At 42.0% G+C, this 13,389-nt stretch overlaps 1 protein-coding gene across 1 annotated transcript in view; it reads right to left on the reverse strand.

Annotated features, from left to right (window-relative positions):
- Positions 1 to 9,139: 9,139 nt before the first annotated feature.
- LOC142767263 (uncharacterized) overlaps positions 9,140 to 13,389 on the reverse strand; it is a 37,199-nt gene continuing 32,949 nt past the window's right edge. Inside the window, exon 7 of the mRNA XM_075868560.1 lies at positions 9,140 to 9,682. Within this exon, the coding sequence (XP_075724675.1) occupies positions 9,578 to 9,682 (105 nt within the window). The 3' untranslated portion in view covers positions 9,140 to 9,577. The remainder of the gene's footprint in view (positions 9,683 to 13,389) is intronic.

The raw sequence follows: 13,389 nt of genomic DNA on the forward strand, positions 1-13,389 counted from the left end.
TAACAGGCACCAATTGTTGCCAATATAAAACTAGGGCTCCATCCCACCATTGCTCTCTGAAACGGGTAGTTTACTTAGCAGATTCTTACGGCCTGGCTCTTCTGTTTCGCTGGTCATTGTACCTTATGACGACTTGGACGGGACTCGGTCACTTGGTACTCTATCGTGTCTTGGTCACTCTCGGCTCGGTTGTCGTTCATCCTAACGTGGCACTTGTACACTCATTTGCTGAATGGGGCAATGTGCATTGAAAGCGTCCTTTGTTGCAGAAAAGCTAGCATTGCAACTATGCCTGCAGTGCCATCTAGCAATAAGTTGAAAAGCTTTTATTTTATTTTGTTAATTTTTTCAGATGAAAGTTTTATACGGCTCAATAGCAAAAAATCTGGTGTGGTCAGTGTCAACACTAATGTGTCTAAAAAGCCACATAGAACGAAATGTCACGTAAGGCAGACAGTGGCATCGTGAATCACACAATTTTGATGTCGATCAATAGCATTTGTGCCTGGTCAAAAGTAGCCCTATACCGGAGGTAGTTCAGCTCACAGATAAGGTGCAGAAAGCTTAGAGGGGGGCAAAAGGAGGAGGAACAATTCAGTTGACTGGAGAAATGGAAGAGCGTAATCTGCCTGTGCTGTCACTGGCGAGTTATTCGAATTTGGATTATTTCGTCACATTGGAATAAAATTTACTGTGGGTGCATCATTCATGTCCAAAAAGGTGAGTCTGAGCTTTTGAAGATTAGTTTTTTTAATTTGGGAACTTTTTTCTGTAATTTAATAAAATTGCTAGATCTTTTGTTTTTGGTTTTGCACTCATTAGTATTACGTTATAAATGGGTGGACGGACTGACAGTTTTCTCGTATAGTCGGCAATCAGGCACACTACAGTCTGACGTCATAAGAAAAATGTGAAAATATATCGCCACAGTATGCGTGGCCATGCACCTTGGTTGTCCCACAATGACAAGCATCCCAGTGGCGTCTGCCATTCTCACGCGCGCCCATCGCTGTGGTCACTACCACTGCGGACCAAGTGAATATTGAAACTAAGTCCAAGATAACACAACCCTGCAGTAAAATGACAAATCATACTTGAACGTCCTCAGTGCAAATAATGTGGGGTAATGAGCACATTTTCTTTATTTAAGCAAACCTCTCCATACCTCTTGGTGTATTCTACTTGGTGCGAATGACTAGACAGTCCTCGTGGTTTTTCCGATCTAAAGTTCCCCTCATACGTTTGCTTCCTTGCAATAATTGGCCAAAAGCAGTCGAAAAAGTTGTCCTTATCACCCATGATAAGGCTCAATTTTTGTCTGACATCACAGCTTAATGATAATGTGGGCCGTCTGTGCTTATATAAGAGGCACCCGAAACTAAATTTTCTTCTTGTGCGTTCGCTTCTCTGAAATGAATGGCCAAAATCAGTTGAAAAACCCTCATCACTCATGAAAAGGCTGAACTTTTGTCTGACGTCACAGCTTACAATGTGCGCCATCTATGCGCTCTTTCAGAGTTAAATGTTCCCCTAGTTCGTTGGCTTCACCGCACGAATGGCCAAAAGCAGTCGAAAAAGTTTAGCCCCTTGTCACCCCTGATAAGGCTCAACTTTTGTCCGACGTCACACCGTAGCGATGCGCCATCTATGCGCACTTTCCGAGTTAAAAGTTCCCCTGGTACGTTGGCTTCACCGCACGAATGGCCATAAACAGTCGAAAAAGTTTAGCCCCTTATCACCCTCGATAAGGCTAGACTTTTGTCTGACGTCACACTTTGCAGCGATGCGCCACCTATGCGCACTTTCCGAGTTAAAAGTTCCTCTGGTATCTTGGCTTCTCCGCACGAATGGCCAAAAGCAGTCGAAAAAGTTGAGGCCCTTATCACCCACGATAAGGCTCAACCTTTGTCTGACGTCATAGCTTACAACGTGCACCGTCTGTGCTTATTTTAAAGGCTTCCGAAACTACATTTTCCCCTGTGCGTTCGCTTCCCCGCAACAAATGGCCAAAAGCAGTCGAAAAAGTTGAGGCCCTTATCACCCATGATAAGGCTCAATTTTTGTCTGACGTCACAGCTTACAATGTGCGCCGTCTGTGCTTATATAAAAGACTTCCGAAACTAAAATTTGCCCCTATGCGTTCGCATCCCCGCAGCAAATGGCCAAAAGCAGTCGAAAAAGTTGAGGCCCTTATCACCCATGATAAGGCTCAACTTTTTTCTGGCGTCATAGCCTAGAACGGTGAGAAGATTTAGCTTCGGAAGCTTCATATAAGCAAAGACAGCCCCCCACCTTTATAAGCTGTGACGTCAGACAAAAGTTGCGCCTTATCATGAGTGATAAGGGCCTCAACTTTTTCAACTGCTTTTTGTCGTTCATTGCGGGGAAGCGAACTCATAGGGGCAAATTTTAGTTTCGGTAGCCTTTTATATAAGCACAGACGGCGCACATTGTAAGCTGTGACGTCAGACAAAAATTGAGCCTTATCATGGGTGATAAGGGCCTCAACTTTTTCGAGTGCTTTTGGCCACTTATTGCGGGGAAGCGAACGCATAGGGGCAAATTTTAGTTTCGGAAGCCTTTTATATAAGCACAGACGGCGCACATTGTAAGCTGTGACGTCAGACAAAAATTGAGACTTATCATGGGTGATAAGGGCCTCAACTTTTTCGACCGCTTTTGGCCATTCATTGCGGGAAAGCGAACGCACAGGGGTAAATTTAGTTTGAAAAGCTTCTTACAGATGGCGCACGTTGTAAGCTGTGACTTCAGACAAAACTTGAGCCTTATCAGGGGTGATAAGAGGCCTAAATTTTTTTTTACTGCTTTTGGCCTTTCGTGCGGTGAGGCCAACGTACCAGGGGAACTTTCAACTCTGAAAGAGCGCATAGATGGCGCACGTTGTAAGCTGTGACGTCAGACAAAGTTGAACCTTATCATTGGTGATAGAGGCCTAAACTTTTTCGACAGCTTTCGGCCATTCATTGTGGAAAAACGAACGTACAGGGGGAAATTCTAGTTTTGGAAGCCTCTAGAATAAGCACAGATGGCGCACGTTGTAAGCTGTGACGTCAGACAAAACTTGAGCCTTATCAGGGGTGATAAGGACCTCAGCTTTTTAGACTGCTTTTGAGCATTCATTGCAGGGAAGTGAACGCTCAGGGGGAATTAATCTGTAATACAAGGTTCTTATTAAAGAAACGAAATCAGGATCCTTTTCGACAAATTAGGTAAAAATATGGATATCGCATTCTGAATGTGCTACTGTTCAAGCCAATCGTCAGTCGGTAATTTATGAACACCGATATCATGAACCGGCACGCGCACTTCGTCCTCATTTGCTTCTCTAAGAGAACACGTTCGCCAATTTATTCGGCCGCGGTGTACCATTCTGTAACACTGCTGGGCGAGAGAATGGGTTCAGAGCAAGAGAATGACTAAACAAGGTTCGAACCCGTCTACCTACGATACGTAGGCGAGTATCGAAGCTGCTCTCAGCTGCGATAGAGCATAGCTTTGTACGTATGTACAAGGCACGCATAGTTGCTACACGGGTTCGAATCCTCCTTCGTCAAACTGTTCTTCGCCAATAATTTTTATCTTGCTGTGAACCCATTCAGTACAACGAATTGACGCACGAACTCTGTTAGCGAAGCATATGAGGACTGTGCGCGCGTGCAGGTTCATGGTATAGGTGTTCGCAGACCACGAACTGACGCTGGGCTTGAACAGAAGCGTTAAAATGACATATTTCCCATTTTTGCCTCCTTTGTCCGGAGTTCTCATGTGTTTCATAGGAGCCTTGGGAAGGGCGCATGAGAAAGTGAGGGAGCGAGGAAAAGCCGGAGAGAGAGTAAAGCTTAAAAGAGCGAGAGAAATAATTCTATCCACGTTGCGTTAGGTCTATTTTTCTCGAAAATCGCGAGCTTATGTGGCTTTAAGAAATTTCTTATATTATTCTTGTTTTAGAATAGTTGTCAAACTAATTTTATAATTGCCATTGGATAAATTTTTTGCACAAAAAATGCAAGCATTTAGCCTTTCATAATAATTTTATGAGCAGTTTTTTTTAGCAAAAAAATTCTCTAGAATGAACACCAACATGCCAAACAGAACATTTTATTAGGCCAATTTCTAGTCGAGGTCTTAGAATGGCACCTCCTCTTCATACTGGAAAAAACCAAAGTGAGCCCGGTTACAGCCCGAGCACTGAACAATGTTCACGAGAACCAATGTTCTAATGAGTTGTTTGAAAGCTTGCCTCTCAAGTAAGTCATTGAGCTCTACAAATCCGAAGACCTCCATTCTTGAACTTCGATTTTGACCATATCAGTTGCTGCTGCTGCCATACCTACCTGTTGTACCTGTTGATTGTCCATAATCTGAACCAATATTACTACCTTACATTTGAAATTCAGAAATCACAAACAGTATTAGCTGATGGAAACGTGATGGAAATGACTCAATGTGATGAAAAGACGCAATCTGCTACGAGAAAGATTTCTAGCAACGAGACACCAGTATTGCATAATGCTCTGAAAGATACTGGCACACACACATGGGAGGAGGCAATCTGAAATATAAGAACCAGGCCAGCAACCTGAAGCTCTTAGTCAGACAACCTACGAAACTAGCACCTGTTAAGTGATTCAATATATTTGAAGCAGCAGTGAGAATTTTAACATGTGGCAGTGATAACCTATTTTAAATTCATAATACAGTACATCTAAAAAAATTAGCCATGGCAAGATGTCTCACTAAAATTGCTACTCATTTTCAGTAAAGAGCAAATTAAAACTATATTTCAACCTGCAGAGTTGACCATTAGGGTTTGGTTACTACATATGCGAACCACGAGACTGAAGTAACTAGAAGAATAAGAATGGGGTGGAGCACATTTGGCAAGCACTCTCAAACCATGACAGGTAGATTGCCACTATCCCTCAAGAGAAAGGTATACAACAGCTGCATCTTGTCGGTACTTAGCTACGGAGCAGAAACCTGGAGAGTTACACAGAGGGCTCAGCTTAAATCGAGGACGACGCAGCAAGAAATGGAAAGGAAAATGGTAGGTGGAACCTTAAGAGACAAGAAGAGAGCAGAGTGGATTAGGGAACGAACGGGGGTTAAGGATATCATAGTTGAAATCAAAAAGAGGAAATGGACATGAACTGGGCATGTAGCACGCAGACAGGAATAACCGCTGGTCATCAAGGGTAACTAACTGGATTCCTAGAGAAGGCAAGACATTTGGGGGAGACAGAAGGTTAGGTGGGCAGATGAGATTAAGAAGTTTGCGGGTATAAATTGGCAGCAGCAAGCACAGGACCGAGTTAACTGGCGGAATATGGGAGAGGCCTTTGTCCTGCAGTGGACATGGTCGGCTGATGATGATGATGACTACATATGCTGTGTAGCAGAGTACAAGAGAATGTAAAGTCCTTAACACACACAATGGGGGTGGGGGCATTCGGAATTGGAGCTTTTACATGTACAAACATCATATGGAAGCTCTTCTCAGTTTAAATGACAAAGAACCCTGATAATATTACAAATGTGGCTGCACACCTTTGTATATTGTTGCAATTGCAGTAAAATATTGAACGAAATGTTTATGTTTGGCTGGAGATCAATTGTGAACTTAATGTGTAACATGCGAATTTTCCGGAATCTACAGCTTGGACAAAATGTGTCCCAAAACGGCAGTGAGAGTTCCTGCAGAAGTTTTAAGCAGTGCTGAGAAACAGAGCAGAAAACCTTAGGCGTTCTTCAAGGTTGTCCAACTGCAGTCACACATCCTTCTTTCGTTGCATCAGAATAGTAACTAAGAAGTGCGACAGGTTGGGCAAGTGGGTAAAGTTACATGGGGATCGATAAAAGGTACAATTTGAAGTCATTGACAAAACACTGGTAGCACGCAGGACACGAAACCACAGACAAGATTAAAATTTCCATTGTTCTTGTTTGAATCATGCACAATTTACTGGATATGCAGCAACCAATGATAAAGCCAATTCAAATAGTTTTTCTTGTAACGACACCTGCACTGTTCTGGCCTATTCAACTGCTTACTGTGTCCGTGTCCTGCTAGGGCATTGTTTCACACACAGTGCTTGTTTACACTCTTTGAGCATATTTTCTTCAAGTTGCCACATTCAAAGTAGTTGAAACTATTGAGAGATAATACTGTACATAACATAATGAAACACTGTCCGTGACAGCCAGTTTATGACATACATAAGTGCCTCCCTGAATACTTAATGAGAACAGACAGGCAGTCAAGGCAAGGAAAGCACAGGGGATGTTACCTGTAGTAATTGTGATAATGTAAAGAAATTTTAGTCAACAAAAAAATAACATTCCTTATATTTCTCTTGACTTGAGTGTCTGTTATTTTTAATTAATGTTGAGTCTAACAAAAAGAGACGACAAATTCCCCTTCTTTTGTCGATTCGTAGCAAAGGTCTTGTTTCATCAAACTTCGAGCTTTCAGGTAGTATATGAGAAATCAGTAGACGGGTGCCAGCTTATGAAAAAATCACCCGCTATGGGGTGCCTGCAGGCAGAAGAAGAGCGCTTCAGACTAACCGCCATTCCTACTAGCGGAGCCGATTAACACGCTCGCGTTCATATGCAGTTACTATACTCGATGAAGTAAATAGGAGGGTCATCGTCACCTTAGCTCAATTGATAGAGCGTCGGATGCGTTAGTCAAAGGTTGCATGTTCAATATCTGCTGGTATATCTTTTAACCCACTTCATTTCTTCACATGTATATCACAGTTACTACAGATAGCATAACTTATACTTTCTTTTTTTGAGCGCCTGTTAGTCTGCATTAATGTTGCGTCCAACGAAGAAAAACAAGCATTTACTATTCTCCTACATCCATCAAGCAGTTGTGAAAGCATGACAGTTACATCATCCTTGCACTTATTTATACCGTGCACTTATTTATAGACTAGTGGATATTGTCTACGTGAAAAAGACAGCCATACACTTCCAGTGTCTAAATTGAGCACCCGAAAACAAATATTTAGCTGTTGCCCAAAGAGATTTGCATGCATGTGGTGCTTTGAAGAAAGAAGTAAAGGAAAATTTGCAGAAATCATTGCAATCCAACTACAGTAAATCAAATTCCATACTTATTCCCACATAATCTGCAGTCTGCCAATGCATTTGTGGCTAAAAAAATAAATTTGTTCGGAATCAATGCAAATCTACAGGTACATTTGCACTCTGGGGCTAAGTAAATGATTACAAAATCGCTTAAAATCCTTACCTCAAGGCTGCAGGAATTTCTTGAGTTGCCCACTACACAGACTGACGCATGACACATGCAATGCAACACTATCACTCTAAGCGTGGCTCCGAAAATTCAGTTAAGAAGTTTATGGTGGTGCACAACCGCATACGATTCTGTGCACACACTAACTGTAAGGCATTCACAATTTGCACTGCAATTGCCTGCTGGCTCAAAGCCAACAGGTCATTGGTTGTGAAGGCACCAGTGCAGCCCGTGAAATGCAAATTTCTGATGCAGTCCAAGAGTATAATTTATAATATACCTCACTTCACCTAACCTACCCTACCCAAAACTAAACTAAGGAAAGAATTGTAAATCTTTAGCCGAGTGCCGCGAATTCGCGACGTACCGAAAAACTTCCTGCAAGCAGGTCACGAAATGCATGCCTTAGCTGTGAAGTACCCGGGGCATGAAAAATCAAGCGCATTTCGTTTAAGGTATTTTATGCAAGAACAAACTGTTTTGTAGCTGATGGCGGAGAGCGCGCAGTGCGTTCAACAGCTCACACTTCGTTCTTTCTCGCCTGGGTGACGTAAGTTCTGTCTTCAATACTTTTGTTTATTTGGCGAGTACAAACCCAAGAGGAGGCACATGACGCATTACATATTTTCGAAGTACGTTTTTCGTTTCAAGGTCCTTACTTCTGTGGCATATGAGTAATTCGAGACATACATAAAAGTATGCATTAAAGTTGCATCTTAGATAATTTAACTTCAGAGTTATTTAAAGGTTGCTATTAAAAGCTGGAAAATGAAATTAGAAGTAATTGTGATGTGAATGTGAAGAAAGAAAAGTGGACGAAATGATCACTTGCCACCGGCAGAATTCGTACCTGTGACCTCCGAATAAGGTGTTCAATGATCTGCTACCGAGCTACGCTGAGGGTCATTCCCCGATCCACTTTACAATTACTTCTAATACTAACATCCCCTATACTTCTTTTGGTGTCATTGTCTGTTAGTTCTCATCACCAACCTAACCTAAACCATCCAGCCACCTAAGTTGCAGTTCGTTCATCACAATTAAGTAAAGCCTTTGCAAGCAGCTATGCAACACCAAGAAAGGTAAGGAAACAATTATGCACATAAAGGGCCACAATTTCAATGTAACGATAAAATACCCTTTTGAATAGAAAACAACCCGAAAACTACACACATCAAATCAATGTGGCATGAGGTTACAAGGTTAAATCTGTTCAATCAAAACTTCACTCACAGTAGACTACAACAAAGTTTTTCAGTAGTCTTGCTAAACAAGTGGTTTTAGAAGTTAAACGTGCATTTTGGTATAAATCCGAAAGACGCCACTTACCTATTTTTTGTGTTCGGCGTTGATTCATTTTGACCATAACTATTCATTCATGATGCTCTACATACTGGATTCAGCAAAGATAAAGTGAACATACTGAATTTAACTTGAAGCAATAGGTACTTTTTATGTTATGAAATTGTGTTTACCAAGTGCAATAGACATACATCATTCAATACAATATTGGATAGATGATAGACGCAATCTGTTTGGCTGCAAAGACATACTGTATAAAACATTTTATTACCGTAATTCTCACATATAGCCGAGGGCCAACTCTACCATGGAAGGCACAAAACGCTCCAGCGACAAACCAATGCCAGCTCTGAACACCAGCTTGATGTACTCGTAATGACCTTGTAAATGTTAAGAGGGAGGCACAAAGTTGAAAAATGATAAACTTTGACTGTCCAACAGAACGCAAGAGGCGATCCAGCCCTTGAACTGCCTCCCTCCCCATTCATGTCGATCAAAACACTGTAGCTAGCATTTCAAAGTGCATGACTCTTGCGCATTGTAGAGGGGCAATTCTTCCACGGTCTGCGTGTACGCGTAAAAAAGCTGAAGACTTAAAAGGAAGAAGCTGCTATGTTACACACTGGGTTTCTAAAAAAGCCACTTCACTGATGCTTTTATGGCACATTGTACTGCGTTTCAGAGCTAGGTAACATTATGAAAACTAGTTTTGTGTAGAGTAGGGACAAGCAAGTGTGGGTTTAAAAAGTAACATTTGTGTACTTTTGTTGCAGTGATAGAACTTTTAGTGAGTCAGCAATTGTATCATCTTTTTTTTTAGTCTGTTTGGTGCTTTCAATCATGAAAGTTCATCTGGCATGTAAAGCAGAAACAACAATGTAATGTAAGCAATTAACATAAGCAATACAGCATAAGCAACTAAGCAGACTTCTTCAGTGACAACTGAGATTTTCAGATAAATTAAAAACAGCTAGCTAGACGAAAATTTCACGTGATTGCTGCGTGATACTGAGTTTGTTGACAAAGCCACTTCAAGACACCATTCACGCATGAGATCCTCTGCCGTGGAGGCCAAAATAGTATCTTCATCATCTGCAAAAAGTGGTAGGGTGTTTTTTTGTAAAATTTTATGCAGCAAGAAAACATGTGTCACGGCATTCGCTGCAATGCACGAGCAGACAATGCATGTGCAGACGATGCATTCGAAGGTGATGCCTAAGCAGACAATGCGTAAGACACTGAAGGAGCATGACACAGATGCAGTCAACAGTGCAAGCAAATGCAATGCAATCACAGATGTTCCTAGGAGAGAAGAGGAATGACAAAGCGACTGTTTACACTGCAGACAGACAACAGAAGCAGGCAACCACAGCGAGCACTTTGGGACACCTGTATCCAGCAAAACAATGCAGACAGGGACATACAACCAGACAGAAACCCTACGGCAATGTGCTTCATTCATGCATTAATATGTCGATAGCCAAAGTTACTACCAGGTGCCCTAACAACCTGAGAAGTGGCAGACAGCAAAAACAGTGCAGACAGGGACATACAAACAGACAGAAACCCTATGGCAATGTGCTTCATTCATGCCTTATTATGTCGATAGCCAAAGTTACTACCAGGTGCCCTAACAACCTGAGAAGTTCGTGGTCTTATTCTGACCATACACTATCATTACCCTACTCTACGTCCACTACAGAATGAGGACCTTTTCTAACAATCTTTAGCCTACCCTGCCCTCCACGAGCCAATTTTATGTTATGCCAGTGAATAGACTAATTTGGATGTACGACCCAACTCTCTGCCGTCCTCAGCTATGCTTCCCACCTCTCTTGGAACCCGCTCCGATATTCTAAATAAGCGACTGGATTTGACCCTGGGACCTTCAGGTCAACATTTCAGCACCGTAATCGCTGGAACAACGTGGTGGGTCCCCAGCAGCAGCCGAATGCCGGTGTACAAGCAACAGAGAAGTGATGCACAGCTACAGCATGCAGTGATTTGTGTAAGTGAGATTGTCCCTTGAAACCAGCTTTGGAATTAAAACTTACATTTTCGAGCAAAGGAAATAAGCTTTTTAGCAACTCAATGCAAGTGTGTAGCATACGAAAAGTAGGAGAAATAAAAATGGTTGCTATATAATATTGTGGATCAACATAAAGTATTGACGCTAAAATCACCATTGCATAATGCACAGGACATACTAAAGTAGCCAAAGGTGTGGGTAATCCACAGCTGCAGACACACTAGCAAGTGAAACACAATCACAAAGGACTTGAGGACAGGAGACATGTGTGCACATATATGCACGGTCCCATATTTTGCACTAGTTGTCTTGGTGCTTAAAAGGGGACATGGGTCTTAGAAGGCCAAAAATTGCAAAAAAATCGACTCTTTGAAGCTGAAATTTTCGAAATCTGCACCTATTTTTGCACTTATCTGAGAAGTTTCTAGCTTCTCGCATCATTATTTCTGGCGCAAAATCAATTTATAACATCCCTGCGAGATGAATGTGAGTGCAAATTGACGCTAAAATCGCGCTTTTTCCGTGCCTAATTGTTGCCGTTAAATACGAGCTATCGTGTTAATCTTGGTCTCGTTTGGAAGGGTCGTTTTTCATCTTCAATTTCCCATCACCGCTGGCTCACCTTGCTCATTGGTGTTTTAGCAAAAACGCGTCATCGAAAAGCACTAGCGCGCGATTCAATTGACTGCTTGGGGCACGTGACCAAATTTAGGCATCCGATTGGCCAAGGGGCGCTTTCGGCATATGCTTCACCATCGTGACGCGCACGGACATGTGCCATTTCATCATGGCGCTACTGACTGCTTGCGGCAGTAAAAAAGTTCCGTGCTACAGTAATTTGTGAAGCGGGTGTGGCGGTGGTTCGTTCGCTGTGAACTTCAGAAAGATACCCGCTATAGCTAAGGACAACGAGGATAACGAACTCGACGCGGTCAATGGCGGTCGCCGAGTCACCGGCGTAGGCCCAACTCACGTACGAGCCCGTTGATTGCCGACAACGTTACTGAGAACGGCTGTGTTTTGCAGCCTCATCAGTTAGAAGACGGCAAGTAAAAAGCAGAAGTGAAGCTACCAAAGATATCAATCTTTGTAGTGACGGAACGGAAGTGCAGTCTTATAGCTAAACCCGCCGATGTTGTGGTTCCCCCCGCCTGACGAAAAGACCTTGAACTGCGCGACGATTTGTCAGAGTGGAACGCCGCGCGTCGACCAACAACAGAAAGTCAATCCGTTCGCAGTGAACATGCTCGCGGCACTCACAATGGAGGCTACTGGCAACAGGTAGACTGCTTTTAACAACGTGTTGGCAACGTTGTCGCGATCTCCGCTCGAAAATGCGGCAGTCTTACGTGAAAAGGAAACTAACACCTCGGCACTTGTGTAGCCTCAAAATTGATGAGCGAGGGAGCAACTTTGGTTCGCGGCACTTACGGGTAACTTTATCTGGACAAGCCGGAAAATATCGCCGCGTTATTCGACGGATCGTGGATGACGCACGCACATTTGTCGCACATCGCCACCAGTACAGTCACCGAACTGATAAGTGGCCTCGCGGCAGACGAGCACACGGCGACAACTTGCTACAGGACTAGAAGAAACGACACGCTCGTACAAACAATCAGTCCTATTACATTCCCGGTGCATCTTAACTGACTAAAAGTATGTGTGCCATGATATTTTTCTCTCGGAACGGCGAAATTAAGTTTTCACAGCATTATTCTCGAAGCACAGATTTTGACCACTTTCTTTTGCTTGTTCGGTAAAAGTGGACCTAGGACAGCTAGAGCTGTAATTGTTTTTGCAGAATGTAGCTAAATGTGCAAAAAAAAAAATGCTGGAAGCCTATTTTTAATGAACAGCTTTATTTTTTTATTTTAATATAAAAAATTCTGTATTTGGTTACAAGCAATAAACTTTACTGTGTTGTAATTCGAGAACTACTTGTTCAATTTTCGATCAGCTTGCAGCATAGCACTCCTTAGGCTTTCTAGCATTCATTTATATGCCAATGGCTATATAATTATAAGTGCATACATTTTTACAGTTAAAAATGTTAGAATTCTTTGTTTTCTTCATTTTCTCAAAATGGCAATTTTGTACACCCTGCATGAAAATTACTGCAATATATCTGAAACTATTACAGATAGCAGAATATTTTATTTTGCAGCATGAAGCTATATGTTTGGAGCACACAACATAGGAAGCAGAATTTGATTTCTCTTGATGCAAGTTTTTCAAACTAGTCTTTTGTGTGACCACACATTGGTCACATTCAGGGCTGTGAAGTTTAGTGTACTGTAAAGTAAGAAATAATGACCCATTCGAAAGCTTCTTATGTTGCATGTCTTATGCTTTCTGCTGTCAATCCCTACGTTGTTTATAAATTTTTGACAGGTGCTTATTTTTTTTTTAAGGTAAGAACAATAGAAATTGTTATCTTGATTACTTAATTAACTAATGAAGCTACAGAAAAAATAACTACAGTTTTAGAATCCGGAGAACAAACTAAGTAAGCATGCCAACTTCTGTCACACTTGGTCCAAAAATAAATGAGAGAGCCCTAAGAACCTTGTCCCCCCTTAAGCTAGGCTGGCTGATTTGCATTACCAAGTTATACATTTTGGCATATAAAATCAAGTCGTGAATTTACAAGAAAAATGCTAGACTGACGAAATGAGGATTGCTATGAACAGTTTCATTTTTAATCCAATTGAGATGAAACTTGGCACACATGTTTGATACTACTGTAGCAAGAACTACGCATAGTAAT

This window comes from Rhipicephalus microplus, chromosome 7 (assembly GCF_043290135.1).
Source record: "Rhipicephalus microplus isolate Deutch F79 chromosome 7, USDA_Rmic, whole genome shotgun sequence".
In the NCBI taxonomy this organism is placed as follows: domain Eukaryota; kingdom Metazoa; phylum Arthropoda; class Arachnida; order Ixodida; family Ixodidae; genus Rhipicephalus; species Rhipicephalus microplus.